Here is an 18,954-nt window from a genome sequence, read left to right as displayed (position 1 = left end):
AACATGCCAAGGGTTCTGGCAGGTTGGTGTGCGAGAAGCCAGTGTTTTGACAAGTTTGTTGGCAGCACGGAAGCGGTTTTGCTCTGTGAAATATTGCAAGCTGAATAAATAAGATATGCTGCTCAGTTTTGCAGTAGAGTGTGTGTGGGGGGGGGTAGAGGAGAGTGGGTGGTTTTGTTTAAAATACTCCCATTTACAGTCAGTTAACCTTTACGTTACCTAAATGAAAATTGTACAAACCTGAAATTTTCACTGATCGGGTTGCCTAGGAACAGGCAGCTGGTTACCATAAGACAATGGATACACTGTTACCGATAGGACTATTAGACATTGAGCCAGTTAGCGGCATTATCCTACCTTCCCAGCTCTGCCTCATGTAATTACCTGTTTGGCACCTTCAAAGAACGCCCACCTTTCCTTCCTCGCTCCCAGTGGCAGAGTTCACGCAAGCAGTGCTTCCCATGTGCAATACTCGGAACACAGCCAATATCCGGGGTGGGGGACGGCTTGCTGCGCTGAGGCCTCAGTGAAGTTAAATGCATTTGCCCTGCGACAGAGACTGCTTAATATAAAAGCCAGGTGGCCACACTCTTGTCACGTTGCCATGTGACCAAAAAACTGAACCCAGAATGTGGCTCTGCAGTTGAAGGGATTGGGACTATGAAGATAAGTTGAATTTTCATGGTTCTGGGGTCATCACGGCAGGGAGCAGTTATAGCCCCCCCCTCCAAGTACACCTGTCAACTTCCTTCTGTGTAGAGGAATAGGTGCCATTCACCCCATTAGCAAAATAATGCAGTGGGTAAGATTGACTGATTGATTGTGTTTAAATACTGCCTTTCTGAAGACTCAAGGTGATTTACATTGACAGGCTGATCGTAAACCCCATTTTTTCAAATGCAAATTTTACAAGTACAGGTTGGCATTATCATTATCCACAGGTTTGGTACCCGTGGTTTTGAATACCCACAGCTTCCGGAACTGTAGGTTGGGCGACCTGTAGCCCTCCAAACCCGACTGGAGCTGTGCCCCAGTTGCATCTGGAGGCCCTTCTGAGGACCGAAAACCATGCCCTCAGAAGGGCCTCCGGATCCAACTGGAACCCAGCTCTGGTTGGGTTTGGAGGGTCCAAGTGGCCCCGAAATCCGCAGATTTCAAACATTCATGGATTTTTGTATCAGCAGGGGTTCCAAGAATGGAATCCTTGTGGATAATGAGGGCTGACCTATATTGTTCTGTCTATGAGATAAATTCATAGAACCCTCAAGATGTTTCCCTTTGTGGTCATCACAAAGTGTGATCATCAGCGGCACTCTTGCACTCTTGCACAAGCTTTCATAGTCAGGAACAAATCTCACCTTGGCAGGTTCTCCGTCCATCTCTCGTCAGCTGTCTCTTCCACCTTTCACACTCCTCACATTCCCCTGCGAGCTCCATCAGTGACTTCCAGTCTCCCATCCAAGGCTGATCAGGCTTAGCTTCTTCTGACAGGGTGACAGCTCAACTTCCAGACCACACTTAAGACGGGGGGAGGGGGGTTTCAAATGCTGACTGCCATGAAGCTCACTGGCTGACTGTGGGTCAGTCGTCCTCTCTCTGTGTAACCTATCTCACAAAGTTGTTGTGAGGATAAGCAGGAGGAAAGAATCATGTGGTCCATCTTGAGCTTCTTGGAGGAGGGGAAAGAAGAAAGTGTAACACACAGACTTGCCCTGCACATGGATTCTGCCCATTGTAGAGTCAGTGTGGACTAAAGAAGCCTTTCACTCAGGCAGCCTCAGCAATCCCTGAGTTGAGTCATTGACCTTTGCCTTTCTGTCTGCGTATTGGCTTTCCCAAGGCATCTGGGTGGCCATTGTTGGAATCAGTAGTCTAGATAGATCTTAGGGCTCTTCTTAAGTTTGCCATATTAAGAATTAGAACTCTGTGTCAGAGGCGGTGTCAGAGCCAGGGCTGTGGTCTTCCTGCTTGGGGGCTTTCCAGGGTGCTGGGCTGGGTGCCCCTTTGTCTGATTCCACAGTAGGGCTGGTCTTGGTTCTTACAAGTGAAGGCATAAAGCAGCCCACTTAATCTGAGCGAGGGTGTGCGTTCCAAGAATCAGAAATAAAGCCAAGAATAGTGTGTCCCCATCCCCTGCTATTCCTGGGTCACTCTGAAACACCTTTTTCTCCCCAGCCTCCCCTACGGTAAATCAGGCTAGAAATAACTCTGGGTTTAAACTCTGTGCCCTGCCATTTTCTCCTGGATATGGTTGGCCTTCTGCAATATGCAAAGGTTATTATTAGCTGGAAACTAGCAGGATCAAAAAGATAGCAGGAATAACTCTATTGGTTACATCCTCAGGAAGATATTCCTTCATCTGTGGAAACAAAACCTTTTCCGGTGTTGAATGAAGCTTTTTTTTTTTTTTGTAATGCTTGCTGGTAGACAGTTACTACTGATTGCTTGCAGTAGGATTATTTATCGAATACAATATATGTCCTGCTTTTCCACATGAGCTTGTACTCAGAGCAACTTCCAAGATTATTGTAAGAAACTGTAAATGATGCAGTGTCTTGAAGGGTAACATAGGAGGGAAGGTGGCTCAGTGGTCACAGCACCTGCTTTGCATATAGAATGTTTTAGGTTCCAACCCCTGACAACACCTCCATGCGAAACTCGGAGAGCCCTTCTGTCTGAGACTCAAGAGAGCTGCTGCCGGTCAGTGTGTGTGAGCTGGATGCCCAGTCCTAAGCAGTGTGAGCTTCCAATCCTAAACAGTGAATGCCGGGTTACTGCCGGCGCGCACTGTCGCAAATGTGCCGTAAGACATGTTTGCAGGCTTAGTGCTGGCCCAGTGCCAGCCAGCACTGGTCTAGTGCCAATGAAGGGTCGGTGATCTGCTCGGTGGTCGCCTGAACTGCCAGGTGGCGGAGAGGTAGGTGGGAGCGTGGGGGGGAGGCAGGGAGGAGGCATTCCAGGGCAGGGGGAGGCAGAGGGAGGGCGGGAAGGGAGTGGAGAGGAGGCATTCCGGGGGGAGGGAGAGGGGTGGGGGGAGGGCGTTATGGGGGGAGGGAGCTCAGCTCCACTGGATCCTGAGCTCCGGATCCTGCTAGATCAGACCAAAGATCCATCTAGTCCAGCGTCCTGTTTCCCACAGTGACCGAGCAGCTGCGCCTAGGGCATGAAAGCAATTGCCCTCTCCAGCTGTTACTTCCTAGAGTGGCTGGCCATGATGTGTTTTTCTAATAGGGCTACGTGGGCACTCGTGCGTTTGAGTTTCTAAGATGCAGGGACCTTGTCTAAGATGCAGGGAACTTTTAACACTAAACATCATACTTTGTGTTGTAGCCCTTATCGTCAAGGGTGTCATGGGTGCCTCTGGAATGGCAATTACGTGACACATGATAAATACCATAGCATTGGGAATGATGGGAAATGCAGTATCCCTGCAACAGATGAGTGCTGGTGAAAAAGATGCCTCTATCTTGCTAAACAGAAAGAGCAGTAGCTGCATGTACGTTGCACAAAGAGAGCGATGGCTTGGAGATGCCCTAATATCACTCTGGTCTTCTTTTACGTCTTGCAACGAGAGCTTCTCATCCGTTCTGCCTTAGCCAGGTTATGCTGTGCACTTTTTGAAGTCAAAGTTATGCATATTTACTCTTTGAAAATCACTTTACCCTGCTGGCCTATTTTTAAAGTTCACATTTTGCGGAAAAGCCGTGCTAAAAATAACTCCTCTTCTTCCCCCCACCGCCAGACCCCCCACTTAACCAGATCAGTTCAGCATTTGACATTTTACAGGAATTCATTTGCATCTCATTTGTACATGTTTCTGCTTAATAGGTGGAATGTAAGAAAGCACAACCTAAAGAAGTGATGTTTCCGCCAGGGACGAGAGGAAGGGCTCGCGGATTACCATATACCATGGATGCTTTTATGCTAGGGATGGGAATGTTGGGTAAGTGTGACATAGATGAGCAGTTGGCAAGAATGTCTCTGTGTTATTTCCTATGCATTTCAGAACTCGGAGGTATTGTTGGCTTGTTATATTTATATTTATACTCCGCGTCTCAGTCAAGTTTGGTCTCCCAAAGTGGCCAACAATTAAAAAACCTTCACAGCCATAAAGTATATTTGGAACACATGGAATTGTCAGACACATGGACTGTGGTCTGGGGCTGCTGGTAAAGAAGGAAGGAGGACACTGATGGAATAAAAGCTGATGCAGAAACCTCAGTGTTGCATTAAAATAGAGTTTATCGTAGGCCCAACGTGTTTTGAGTGGACACTCTTCCTCAGGGGCGCTGACGGCACAAATCCAGCTTCAGGAGTGTCCTGCTGAAACATGTTGGCCTAAAATAAACTGTGTTTCGGTGCGTCATTCAGATGGTCTCTTTCCGATAGTTAATGGCATAGGCCAAGTTCCAGGTTCATCTGTCCAGGAGGAGGCAGAGGGAGCTGTGGGTTGACTAATGGCAAAGACTCAAGGGTTTGAGTCAACCCTGATTCAAGGGTTGACTGATGGCAAAGACAAAAGCCTGCAACCTGTCTTTTGAATCATTTGACAAGATTGGTACAGCCTGGTGTGGACGTGGGGGGCGCAGTCATCCTTTCTATGCAAAAGATGAACTCAGGCACACCCACCCTTTGGAATATCAAAATTTGCATTTAAATGGACGTTTCCTATAGACTGTTGCACTTGCACTCACAAAAATAGAATTATGGTTAAAAATGATCTTTTCCTCCCCTCCTTTTTTTTTTTTTGTTAAAAAAGAATTGAGTCACAGATTCTTAAAGGTATCTTTGATAGTTCGGCATAGATAATTAAAAATCTTCCGTGACTTTAAATGGCACGCAAGATGGAAAAAGCTTGGGGAGAAGCATAATAGCGTAGGTTGTAGCAATAATTAGAAGTTCCAAGGAGAGAGGACAGTATTTGAGTCCAGACCATTGTGTCCTGAAAGTACTAATTAAAGGGGATAAATGGTGTCTAATGGTGAAATTCTATTTGTGTGACAGGTCATTCTTGGTTATAATTGGCTCTCATTTGTTTCTGCTTAGTTGTTCTTCCTGTATAAGCTATCAACTGCCTTGTTTGGTATATGTAAAATACTGGGGCGGGGGGTGTCTACCAAACTAGCAGCCCAATCTTCCTCCCTCCCCCTTTGCTGGTGCAACTGTGCCAAAAAGACTTGTGCTGTATCCGGGTGGTGGGGGTAGAGCGAGAGGCTTTGGAAAGGAAAGGGGATTTTAAATCCATAAACCACCCTGCAGTAGAACTCCTCAGACCAGCACCAGTGAAATGGTCTCAAAACCAAGGAGAGAAAGGGGATATGGAGGCTGCCGCCGGATGTGAGAGGATCCTGTACACATCAGCACCCCCTTGCCCAGTTTTGCCACCTCTGTTCTGCCCATTCTCCTTTTTAGTTTGTTGACACAGGCGGGAAGACTCTGGCCTTCCCACCAGTAATCAGGGTGGCGCACTGCCAGAGCATGCTTTATGGCTGTTTTTTGGCAGCCGCCACATGCGTTCAACTGGAGCCATAAGTTGCTGCTTGACCACCATTACTGTCTCCCCGCAAAGTGTTCTGCTGATTTTCCTCTCCCCTTTTCCCATGGCATCATTGAGCTTGCCTTGGCAAGTCCTAGCTAGCTGAGCCCCTGAAATACATTGAATCCAAGCCTAGGCTTTCCCTCTTCCCCTGTTTCAAAAGATTCTTTCTTCTAGTGTTCTTTGGTGTATAGTGTGCAAGCGGCCGCTCTCCTTCCGAATTATTCTGGTGGGGGGAGCGAAACAGAGGCATTAGCTGGGGAGGGAGAGGGGCTGCTTGCATGCTGCGGTGAGGCTCCCTGCAAAACTTAGTGACTTGCACCCCCTCTAGCTACACCACTGGAACTGCCTCATATTGAGTCTGACCATAGTTCAGTGGTCAGAGCACAGGCTTTGCATGTAACGGTCCTAGGAGTTCAGCTTTTGGCAACCCAGCTTCATTTTTAAAGAAGGATCAGGTAGCGGATGGTGAAGAGGACCACTGCGATAATATCACTGCCAGTCAGTCATTATTGTGCTAGAAGGATCAGTAGTCTGATTCGGGATAAAGCAGCGTCAGATGAAAGAGAAGGCCATCTAACCTAGGATTGCCTATTCTGGCTCACAGAGGCTGTCCAAGGTTTTATCGTAGACTTCCCCCCATCCTTGTTAGTAGGAGATGCTGGGATTGAACCTCGGATATTCCTCAACTCAACTGTTACGGTAGAGCGGCCTCTCATTAGACAGCTGGTTGCTCTCGGCAGACTTTTTGCAATGTGCTTGGACCCATTTATCGAAGGCCTGTTGACTGCTCGATTTTCCAGGTCCCTTGAATGTGAAAAATACCTTCCGGAGGGATTCTCCTCATCGTTGAGGTGCTTGGCAGGAAGCCTAACTCTGTTTTTGCCTGAAGAGTCACCGTGTAAAAAAGCTTGTCGGTGAATCCTCTCAATATTAAGAGATTGCTATCAAAACAGCTACGTTACGTCTCTGGCTAGATGTCGTCCTCTAGATAAACATTCAAGGTGGATGTTACCCATACCTGCCATTCGCTTACGGGTGTTCAGAAGACATTGCACATGCTTTCCTCCCATTCCCTGCACAGGCAGTCTTACAAACCTCAGCTTGTTTATTTGAGGCTGCATCCCTTTCAAGGCAGGTCATCCAGAATTATGAACATAAGAATAGCTCTGCTGAATCAGACCCAAGTGGTAGCACCTTATTTTCCACAATGCCTCCAGGAAGCCTGTATGTGGAGCATGAAGGCAGGAACCCTTCGCAGCTATTGCTCCCCCAAAACTGGCATCCAGTGGCACACAGCCTCTGATCCTGGAAGTTTCAATCACCATCATGACCAGTGGTTGCTGAGTGTCCTGTCATCTTCCATTAACTTGCCTAATCCTCTTCTAAGGCCATCAAAGCCAGTGGCCATTGCCACATGTTATGGTAGTCTAAGGCGTCCCCCTGTATCCGGAGGGATTCTGTTCCATCCCTCCACCTGTGAATATAGAAACCATGGATACAGGGGGGCATTATAGAAAGCATTGTTCTACCCCAACCCATGCCCATTCCCTTCATTTTTATGTACTTTTGTTTTTTTGCTTAACACAGAAACGTGGCATGCAGGCAGGAAGCCTGTATGCTAGAGCAGGGGTGTCCAAAGTTTTTGGCAAGAGGGCCACATTGTCTCTCTGACACTGTGTCGGGGGCCGGGGGAAAAAAATAATTAACTTACATTTAAAATTTGAATAAATTTACATAAGTTTACATAAATGAATATATTGAAGATGAACTTATATGAATGAATGAAGGTCTTGCAATAGCTCAAGGCCTATAAAAGACCTTGCACAAAGCAAGGCCATCCTTTCCTTTGCTGCCACTACTGCATCACAGACGTGAAACAGCAAGCAGTGGAGGAAGCCCTCATCCCACAGCTCACACGAGAGGTCAAACAGTCACCCTTACGCTGAGAGCAGTTGCGTCGGGCCACTGTGGGCTCCAACAATCTCTGGAGGGCCAGAGGCTCATTAGAGACTGGGGGTTCCCTGAGGGCCGCATTGAGAGGCCTTGAGGGCCGCAAGTGGCCCCAGGGCCGGGGTTTGGGCACCCCTGTGCTAGAGGGAGGAGACAAACCAAATGTTAACAGGAAGCAGGACAGGGAGCCAGTCTCTATGTCACGTTCCTGTATTAACTCATTTTTGCCCAGCCCACAGGTGTACACAATTGGTCCCTGTTGCATTTATGCAACATTGGGTTGCTATGTTAAGCAAGAAAATAAAAGAAAGTACAAAAAAACAAAGGTGATGGGTGCAGGGGGGCAGCGAAGAACTGCAGGTAAGTGATACCGCAGGTATGGGGGGGGTGGACTCCTGTTGTGTAAAGAACTTTCTTTCACCTGCCCTGAATTTCCTGCGCGTTGATTGCATTACGTGATCCCAAATTCTGACTGTATAAGGGAGGGAGAAACAACCCTTTCTCCAGTGCTTCCAAGGTGGCTCAGCATCTGGGAAGCCCCCTCCCACCGATGATCCCTGGACTGACCTTGCCTGGTGGGCAGGCAGCTAACTGGGTTTCCTCTTTGCTCAAGATTATACACAGAGCGAACAAAGATGTTAAGGAGTCTTCTTCCTGCTGGAGGTTGGCTCGCGTGTGGTTTTCTTTTGCAGGCGCTGATGGCAAGGAGTTGGGAAAGGGTGTTCAGAGCCCGGGCCCACCATTGTTAATCAGAAAGCAGGGATTCACCACGAGGCAGGTTGTGACTCAATTGCACTTAATTCTTGGAATAAGATTATCTTAGACATTAAAATTGAGCTGATTATGGAAACCGCAGGCTAACACCTCCCTCAGATGAAAGGAAGTGACATGGATGGGTTTTGGCAAATCGCGTCTTGCCACACAGGTGCCTGTTAGTGCATGCAGAGTGCACGGATTCATTAAGAGATCCAAATTGGTTCTCTTCCACGGTTTTTCACAGGGTGACTCCTAACCTGATCTTATTAGATTTAAAATCATCCTGACTTGCTCTGAATGAGTGATGGATTCACGATGGAGGCCAGATGCTTAATTATCTGCTCCAGCTCTCCTCTGGCCCCTGCCATCCCTTCCCAAGCACTCCGTTTGTTTTTGCGGTGGCGTCATTACAAGACAGTCAAGTTACGGCAGATAAGTCCGAGGCTGTCTGGCCCATTTTGTGCACGTATCCCTAGTTGCCTGCAACAAGTCAGCTTCAAGGTCGAGGCTGTCAGCAGATTCTCAGCATGCAATCAAAATCTTCCATTCCTAACCCGTCAGCTGCACAGCGGTGAAATCCCACCCATGAACAGAAGAAGGGTGTAATTAACTCATCAAGAAAAATTAGCATAGGGAGATTGTGGTGTGGCCTGATATTTAGCCAGGATCCTAAAGACCTTTAGTAGCACAATTTCATTCCTGGTTCTGGAAGAGTTGAAGGAAATAAAAACACACCCTTGACAGCTTGTTGTACTTTGTCTCCAGATTGGAAGACAGTCTTCACCAGATGCTGATGGGGTTTTCAGCAGCTTGGCAATGCTGCTCGGTGAAAGATCATTTCATGAAATGAATCTGAATTAAACAGCAATGAGTTTCCAGGATTCTTTCAGGAAATGACTTAACAGTGTCCCGTTCTGAATAAGTCCCCTCCAAGAACATAAGAAGAGCCGCACTGGATCAGGCCAAAGGCCCATCTAGTCTAGCTTCTTGTATCTCACAGTGGCCCACCAAATGCTTCAGGGAGCACACAAGACACAACCTGCGTCCTGCTGCCACTCCCTTGCACCTGACATTCTGAGGTAGCCTACTTCTAAAACCAGGAGGTTGCACATACCCACGTATACTCAAGGCACTCATCATTAAGAGCATAAGAAGGGCTGTCCTGGATCAGACCAAAGGCCCATCTAGGCTAGCGCTGTGCTTCCCATAGTATACAGGTACCCCCCAAGAAGCCCTCAAGCAGAGCATAAAAGTATCAATTCTCTTTCATTATATGTCCCAGCAATCTGGTAAGCAAAGGTATATATGTTCTTGATGTTGGAGGTTCTGTTCATAACTATCATAATTAAAAGAAATGTAAGAAGAGCCCAGTGGATCAAACCCAAGATCTGTCAAGTCCAGCATTCTGTTTTCAACAATGGCCAACTGGATGCCTCTGGGAAACCCAGAAGCAGAGCATGAAAACAACTGCACTTTTCAGCAATTGTTCTGCACAGCTGGGGTTCAGTGGATACAGCCTCTGCTCGGGACAGTTTTATTTTTAGATATCATGGCTAGTAGCCATTGATAGACTTCTCCTCCTCCATGAATTTGTCTACTCCCCTTTTTGAAGTTATTGAAACCCATGGTATGGTGGTACTGTATGTTCCATTAAATGGAGCATTCTACAACGTAGAACTTGTATCAAAAGCACAGTGCTGTTCTATCCACAGTGACATGGGCTGGGTAGGGCTTACACTTGCTGCCTACAAAGGGAGGCTGGCCAAGCTTTAGTTCAGGTGGGCCTTGGAGATTCCCCAAACAGCTTCCTTCTGGGCCAAATCAGGTACCTAGAGTGAAGTTCTTAACCTTGTTTACCTCATGCACCTCCAGGAGCATTTCAAGCTATTCATGTGAGCCCCCCTGATATATTTTGTTTGTTTTGTTTCAGTTATTATTAGTTAAACTGCATTAAAGATTTTTTAAGTAGAACTTAAAAGAATGTGTATCCTGGCAAAAAATTTTCTTAATTCTGAGACCACCCTCTGAACCCTCTTTGTGCACTCCCTAGCTAGGGAATGAAGGCTCCAAAGTTACAAGCCCCTTCCCTAGAGCCTTATACTATCCCTTCTGACTTCCTGCACAGCTCCCTCTAAGCAAAAAGCTGGGTCTCTGGCTTGAATGCAAAATGGCAGAGTTCTTTTAACAAGCACACAAGTTGCATATCCACTTGATGAAAAATTCTGCTCTCAGTTATGCAGTTTTCCATGTGAAAATTAAAACTCACCCCTCAACTCTAATTTTCAGCAGAGATATTGAATATCAAGTACTGGGTTAATTATTGGGCAAATGTGCCTCTGTTGAAGGGCTCTGTGCTCCAGAGGCTATTTAATATCAACTACCACATGGCTATTGCAGAAGCCAGGAGATAGCGGGACCAGGGTGAATTGAGGCACATCCTGCAAGGGGTTCTTAGAAGTTAATAGGGGCCCAAATACAAATTGATTATATCAGCCTACAAAGCTGTGGTCTTCTTAACTAGATAATGGGTCAGTCTAGCCCAGTGTTGTTTACAGTGACTGGCAGCAACTCCCCAAGGTTTTAGACATAGTGGCTTTCCTACCCCTGCACTAAGACACCAGAGCTTCAACCTGGGACCGCTTGCATGCAAAATATGCAATCTACCAGTGAGCTGCAACTCTTAAGGTAGTTGGTGCAATTCTGGCTTCAGATGGAGGAATCAGATTAGATCAGTGGTTCCCAAACTGTGGGTCTGTGGCCCACTAGTGAGTCCCAATCCAATTTTTGGTGGGTCACGAACCTGACAATTAGACTAGGACTAGACGATAAGCTTAGATTATGTGCATCAAGGTTAAACAATCTGCTACTTGTGGGAGGGAGAACTACGGCCAAATAACCTTTATAGCTACTGAGGCTTGAGGTTGGTAAAGCTTTTTTTTTTTTTTTAAGGTGGGTCCTGATGCTAAAAAGTTTGGGAACCACTGAATTAGATCATGGATTCCATTCCAGTATTACATCTATGAACTGTCCAGAAAGGCCCGTTTGGGTACTGAATTGGTGCAGACTTGGTGACCAGCTTGCAGCCATGCGCGGGCAGGCTCTTGAATTGTGTAAGTTGTTTGATCAAGTGGGAAAGACACTGATGCTCACTTCATTTCCCACTCTTTTGAGGTCTGCCTCTCTACTTTTTTCCACTATGGCTTTTGGGCGGCCTCAGCAGTGAGGGCGGGGGTATGTACAACAAAAGGAAGCCTCTTTTTTATTTATTTGTCCAGTAGTAGAGGGCACCCACAAAGAGAGATGGCTGCCATTCTTTGAGTAATGCACCCCCATTCTGGATTCTGGGGGTTCTCCTTTGAGTGTGTGCCTTTTTAATGCCACCCCCTGCTGGTCTGGAATCTTCTGCCTATTCTCTCTTTTCTTTGCCTGATGCCCTAGCAGGCACCTTAGCTGTGATAATCTTTTAATTCTCTGGTTCCCCTTCCTTCCCCGGCTACAAAAAGCTCAGCCAGTAAAATTTATATTCCTCAACCCACTGAAATACTACCTAGCTTGAGCATCTAATTCCAGGAAGTCTGGGACTGATTTTTTAATATTGCTGAGGGAGCCAGACCACAGCTCTGCTGGAGTGCCACACGTTCAATCTAGATGGTCTGCATTCATGCATAAAAGAGGCTTGTGCCCTTCAGAGAAAGTCATTCTTCTACAGGGGTGGCTTCCTCCGCTCCTGAGAGCTCTGCTTCATCCGAGAGAGTAAGGATGAGAGCAGAGTCTGAGCCCACTGTACCAGAGGTACCACCAGAAACCATCCCATGCAGCTGACTGGACACCCTCTGGTGGTTATTTTTGCATAGCGGAACACAAGAAGGTGGTTGGAATAATAATAATAAAAAAAACTAGGTATTTATATACCGCCTTTCTGGTCATCGGATTATTCCTCTGACTTTATTCAAGGCGGTTTACATAGGCAGGCGTTTCTAAATCCCTCAAGAGGATTGTTACAATCATAGAGGTTCTCTCTTTCAAGAACCAGCAACATTTCAGAATGAACCTTCCTGGTTTGGTCTCACCTCTGGCCTCCAGTTCTCCCATGCAGGCTGACAAGCAGCTCCATCTCTCACATGGAGTGCAGCCAAGACGCTTCTTGCTCACACCCAGAGCAGGTGGAATCACTCAGCTGGGCTTGTCAGCTGCTTCAAGGTCTCGCCATTCTCAGCTGTTCAGGGAGCTGCCGGTGTCCTCGAACTGGTGATCTTCTGATGTTATCTTCGGGCTAACGGAGGCTCTACCCTCTAGACCAGACCTCCTGCCCAGAAGGAAGGACCAGACCAGAAGGAAGGGGAGAAGTCTGTTCTTACCTGTTTTTCCCCTTTTAAGTATGTACATTCTGAGCATGTAAGGAGTCCTGCTGGATCAGATCTCAGGCCCCCTCTAGCCCAACCTCTCTAAGCACAGAAAGCTAAGCAAGGGTAGATTCATATAGTACCCCAGTCTGTATGTTATTGGGATTCATACCTGTCCCTGCCCCATGACTCTACCCTTTCTCTTAAGCTTAAAACTGCCTCCTGGAACACCTGCCTTCAGAGCTCTTAAAACCCTCCCTTTCCGTGAAGGCTTTGGCACAATACCTCTTTCCCCTCAGAGCAGAATCCTGGCCTCTTGAGCTGCTTAAAGCATCATGTGCACATTGATGTCGCTGTATAAAAAAGAATGGGACTTCTCAACTTGAGCATGTATGATCACAAGAGCCCTGCTGGATCAGACCAATGGTCTGTTTAACCTAGCATTCTGTTTCTCACAGTGACCAGCCAGAAGGTCCAACTTTTCTTAAGGCTCTACAGCTGCAGTCTTGTACACCTTTAATCAGGAGTAAGCCCTGCCTAGTTCAGAGGGGCTTACTTCTGACTACACATGCATAGGAGTCAGCTGTTAAGTGTTCTCGCTCTGGGAAACCACTTTGCAGCCAACTGCAAGGTAAACTAACTGAGCTATTAAGTTTCAAAGAGTCTGAGCATGTCAGGCTTCCAATCCTTGATTTCAAAATCAATACAAGCAAATTATTCTTTCCTCCACAAAATTGAGCCAGTGCCCAGCAGTTTAACTGCATTGTTATCGGAAGGATAAGGTACATCTTGGAGGAGACTTGGTTTTCTGTCCCCATGTATTGCCCAGTCAGATTCTCTCCCCCCCCCCATTTCTGCTTCAGGATTTAGAACTGCAAATGACTCAAGTAGCATGTCAAAACTTATAATGGAAAACTGTTCAATCCCAAGACTTGCATCCTCAGAAGGTGTCAGTGGCCAGTACCAGTTCCAGGTTTCATGGGTCATTTGGCACATTGATTTCTGGGCCCTGAGAATGTAGCTCTGCTACCATCACGGCACAACGGTGGTCTTGGGGATCAGCGCTGGGCCTTTGGGGACCCTGGGCCCACTTCAGAAAGGCTGTGGGCGCAGAGATGGTCTCAGGTATCATCAGTGGACCCTTAGAAGCTGCCCACTATTCTGGTATTTCAAGGCCAGTTCCCCTGATCCCTAACTGGTATGAAAGCCTGCAGCCTCTTTTTCAGACCTGCACGGCAGGACCCCCAGCTTCAGAGCCAGCTGTGGACGCTTTGTCCGCATAGCAGGTTTACCTGGGCGCAGCTGTCTTGATGAGCAAAGGATAAAGAGCAGAGGAAGAAGTTGTGTTTGGAAAGCATGTTTGATTGTTGATTTAGGTCTGTACTTTCCTGGGTAGGAAGTTCTCCCTTCAAGGGAGGTAATCCAGGCAAAGCCTCGATTTTACAGTTTAGTGACAAGAGATAATTACTGCAAGATTGATCGTTCGCCAGAAGTACTGAAGCAAATAAATTGCTCAGTACCCATTGCAAGGCGAGAATGGCGGCTAAATGGGAAATGGCGGCTAGGCCGGCCTGCCCATAATTTGGCTTGATGAAGCGTCCACATGGGTACGGTGTTAATGTGCTATTGATATTCAGCCAGCCAATTTTCCCCCCGTGCAGATCAGGCTCTGACTCGTTAGAGCAGAGCTGGGCATCGCAGCGGCAAATGAAGAGGAAAATTGAAGTAATGTTGTATTATAAATTTATGATTTCATCTGCCTGACCTCGAGAAATGTTCTGCGATGGGATATATGGATAAGAACCAGCATCCAGTCAGCTGTATATTTGTCTTTGTTGTTGGAAGTGATGCCTTTTCAGGGGAGGTGGGGAGCGAGGGATTGGTAACGGGGAGAGGGAATGACACAGGTGTCCTTATTGTGTTCGCTGATCTCAGTTGATTGGCATCAAGATTTTTGCCACCTTTTGCTTTTAAATTGAAGGGTTTTTTTTTTAGTCTCAGTGTTCTGGCTGAGTTTCTTATTCATTGCCAACTAAAAGCTTAGAACAGATAAAATAATCCATTCTGCAGGTAGAAAGTGACATTCAGGGTGAATTCACACACCATCTGTGCAGGAGCCCCAGAAAGACTAACTTGTTGGAGGACCAATGTATGCATTGATGTGTTGAATGTTACTTTAGCCCTTTTTAAACAGAAAAACCAATTCTGAATGGGGTGGGGGGGAACAAGATTACACTTGATAATTGTCCTCCCTTCTGTTTCCTGCTCTGAATTTGTCCCACCACCAGAAGCAGTCTCTCCCCCTGCCCCCCATTTCAAGTGTGTCTTGGAAATAATGAGATGCATAGGAGGAAAGGATGCAGGCCAGAGGGAGCAGTTAACTCTGGCTCCTATGAAGTCCAGCACTGGCTTGAGAGTTTTATTGTTTTGTTGTTGTATTGCAATTTTTAAAGCATTGTAAGCCACCCTGGGGGCTTCTTCAGAGGTGGAAAAGGGGGGGTATAAATCCTATGAATAAATATACAAATGTAAGAGACTCAAAGTTACCAAGCTTAAACAAAAATTCACCAAGTGGTTGACAAAACAAATGAAAAGATGCTCCTCTGTCCCTGGTTGGCAACCTTCAGTCTCGAAAGACTATGGTATGAGCCTACAGCACCCGGTATTCCCAGGCGGACTCCCATCCAAGTACTAACCAGGCCTGACCCTGCTTAGCTTCCGAGATCAGACAAGTTCAAATCTGTCTCTAAAGGGCTTAGGTGTACTGCCGGCACCAGGCTCAATAGGATCTTGCCCTAACTCAGTTGCCATCACCACAGCTTGTGATAGCCAAGTCCACACATTAATTCTGCTGGTATGTGGAGGAATCCTTGTCTGTCCTGAGTCTTCTGGCAACAGGTTTCATTGGATGGCCCTGAATTGTAGGTGTCACAGTGAGAGGGAGGGAGAGAGATTTCTCATGCTGTCTCATTTTTCATACTAGGAATAACTTTATTAACCTATTAATGCCATCATTTTACTAAATTAAGAAACCCTAGATGATTTAGCTTTTCTACAGAGCAATATTGGTGTAGTGTTTGATCATTGTGATTGCTCTTTTCTGCACCTTTTCCAGCTCTTCAAGACCCTTATTGACATCTCCATCTGTACGACCAGAACTGCATACAGTATTCCAAGTGTGGCTGTACCCTAGACTTGTTTAAGGGCTTAAGCCAGCAGGATTTTTTTTCCTTTTTTCTTCCAACCCCTTTCCTGAAAATTCCTAGGACTTCAGGTATTCCACAACCAACAATAATTTGGGTTGGTGTTTTCACCAAGATTTTTACCACGGCAGTGGCAGCTTCAGCCCCACTCCCATCTGTGGAAAGCACATGGGTATACTAGCCCCCTTCTCATGTGCTTGGGACCCAGGCCGCAGATGAATGTGAGTTGTCTATGCCATCTTCTGTAGCTGCAGTGGTAGTGGTGAAGGAGGACTGTCATCTGTCCTCCAACCACTTGCTGGTTGTCTTTCCAGGCAGGGCACCCAATCGGGATGCTAACTAGTAAGAGAACAGTAACAGACTGTCCTCTTTCTTTCCATGCTGCTATTTAACAATTCTCAGTTGCCCCACATGCAGCATCTTGGAAATGTCAAATGACGTTGGGGAGAGAAGATGACAGCCCACTGGCGCTATCTCACAGTTGCCTGGTCAGGATCCCCCATGGACCCTGGCTTACTAGGCGGTAGTGGGGAGCAGCAAAAGCAGCCAAGCCTCAGTGCCTCAGGCTGGCTGGGCAAGGCAGTGGGCCCCGTCATATTTTCTACAAGGTACCACCTATGGTCACCTTTGTGCCACAACATTTGGTACCCTGCAGGATGAAAAGCCAGTTAAGAGAGGGCAATATGGAGCAGGGAAATTGCTAAGCTCCTCCTCTCCTGCCTCTCCTCCAATCCCTATTGCCTGTCCAAAAGTGACTTTTCCTATTTCATAAGGGCTCCAATCACGCACACCTGTCCATTGCATCTAGTTCTGCCCTGTAGGTGACTCTCATAGTTTTTACAAGTTGATTGTTCTCAGTGGATTTGTGTGTTTCATAAATTCTACAGTAGAAGCCATAGCTCAGTGATAAGGCCTGTTTTGCATACAGGAAGTCCCAGGTTTAAGGTAGGGCTGGAAAGAACTTTGCTTGGAACCCTAGAGAGCCACTACCAATCAGTGTAGACAGTGCTGAGCTAATTCAGCCAATATTCTGGCCTAATAGGAGGCAGTGTCATTTGTTCAGTCTGGTCTTCACATAAGAGTGGAACAGTTATGAACCTTCCATAGAATCATGAAGTTGGAAGGGTTGCACAAGTTCATCTAGTCCAACTCCCTGCCTATAGCAGGTAATCCTCCTGGAGCATCTCCAACAGGGTCCTGTTGAGCCTTTGCTTGAAGATCTCCAGTGACTGGTTTGCAAGACCGATTCACCATCCACATGATCATTGGAAAAGTTAACGTGCTGAATTCCGAAAGGTTGTAGTGAATCTCCCCAGTTGTGTCTTGCCTTCAGGCTCCAGCTTTGAAGACTTAAATGGAATATGAGCCACCCCACACACACGTCACACTCAGCCTCTAGATTTTATGGGAATCTCTTACCAGAAGAGTTTGGTGCCTGGAAAATTCGACCCGTGAATCTGTACGTGAACTGTTTTCAGAACAGAGTTCACAGGCTCCACCCCTTTCCTTTGGAAACGGCTATCTAGTTACACAGTCCAGCCATTAATTGTTAGAAAAGACCGCCTCAAATTCAGTGTGACAAACTCATTACCCCACTGACCCTGCAGTGAGCCCTTATTAAGGAGCACAATCAAGTTGAATTCAAAATGGCACTGGGCGGTGAGTACTTCCATCCTGGGGGAACCCGTCTCCGATGGAAATATGGTTATTGCTATTGTTGCTTTAAGGAAAAGAGTGTATAGAACTTTACCCCTGAGTGATCTAATGAATTTTTTGGCAGAATCACCTTGCGAAATGCGCACTAAGGGTGGAGTATGTGCATGCATTTAAAGCAACAGCGCCTGGTTTGCTTGTCACTGTTTTGTTCCACACACGCCAATCCATCCCCTTCATAATTAGTAATCAAAACTCATCCAGGCGTTTAATGTTCCACCTCTAAATGATGATTAATAGCAAACAGTATGGACGTCTAAATCTCATCTGGAATGGAGGGACATGGTATGTTGGCAAAATAATTGAGCATGTTGCATTGCAGTGCAACAGCTTTGTGCAGGGGGGGGGGGAGAGAAGGAGAGAAACCAGCCAGCAATTGAAGGGATGAAGATTCAACAAAATATCTGGATTGGAGTCTTAACAAAACACAGGGTGCTCGTTCACATTAAAACTTGCCCCCTGCGGGAACAGAAGTTGGCTAGTGACATGTGCAGCAGGCTGGAAATTCCCAGACCAGATGCTCAGCCATGACAGGACTGCAAGGGTGCCACGAGAATTAATATGAAGGGATTAAATGTCCTGTGAGTCCAGAATGCCCGCCAATGGCTGGAAGGATCATAGCTCGGTGGTACAATGCGTGCTTGGCACGCGCAGGGTCCCAGGTTTGATCTATGGCGGCCTCTCCAGATAGGACTGGGAAAAGGCCCTTGCTGGTTCCCGGCACTGAACCAGGTGGCCTAGAAGGCAGCTTCCTGTGTTCAGGGCACTTTGCAGATGCGTGTGCCTCTGCTCTGTGAAAACTAATTGGTGGCTTTGCTGAATGTTCGCCTCCTGCAAAATTAAAACCCCGTGGTCCTCTCAGCTCCTTGATCTTGCTGCCGCTGACGCTCAGATGCGTTAACAGTTGTCCTTCACCCTCTCGGGATGAAGCATTACTAGTACCTTAATCTCCAACTGTCAATAGTTCTGAGGCAAAGTACATTTCTTGTAAGCTCTTCAAATGTCAGAGCAAACCTGTGTTATGTGCTTAGCCTCAGCATTTGGCATTTACTTGTCCCAGCTGGGGGGAGGAGTAGTCGGCACCGTCCTTAGACTTGAGCGACTGGAGTGCATTTTAATCACGAGTAGCTCCAGTCTCAACTTGGAGAGAGGGGAGAAACTATCAAGGAAATGATACTGATCTCCAGGCATGGTGTTTTTCTGTTTAGGATGCCACTGAAACTTTTGCTGTAAGGCTGACTTAGCAGTGAAGACTCTGAGCTGTGAACCAGGAAGTTCTCTGTTCAGGTCTCACTTCTGTCATGAGCTCCCTGGGGTGGCTCAGAGAAGCCACACACAACCACCCTTCCCCATCATCGATGAGGAGAATGCAGTAGCCGCTAACGTGAAAAGATTGTTGTGTTATGGAAATAAGGTGTATACAGCACTTGGGATCCTCGAGAGCAGTTGT

The 18,954-nt window shown here is 46.8% G+C and overlaps 1 protein-coding gene across 8 annotated transcripts in view; it reads left to right on the top strand.

Annotated features, from left to right (window-relative positions):
* The window catches only part of MSI2 (musashi RNA binding protein 2), a 474,139-nt gene that overhangs the window by 369,117 nt on the left and 86,068 nt on the right, over nucleotides 1-18,954 (top strand). For all 8 annotated transcript variants that reach the window (XM_066636684.1, XM_066636689.1, XM_066636688.1 and 5 more), the window contains exon 9: nucleotides 3,829-3,943. In XM_066636684.1, coding sequence (XP_066492781.1) covers nucleotides 3,829-3,943 — 115 coding nt within the window. The remainder of the gene's footprint in view (nucleotides 1-3,828; nucleotides 3,944-18,954) is intronic.

This window comes from Tiliqua scincoides, chromosome 8, assembly GCF_035046505.1.
Source record: "Tiliqua scincoides isolate rTilSci1 chromosome 8, rTilSci1.hap2, whole genome shotgun sequence".
Taxonomy (NCBI): domain Eukaryota; kingdom Metazoa; phylum Chordata; class Lepidosauria; order Squamata; family Scincidae; genus Tiliqua; species Tiliqua scincoides.
The sequence above is the reverse complement of the archived record's forward strand: the minus strand, read 5'-3'. Positions and strand labels throughout refer to the sequence as shown.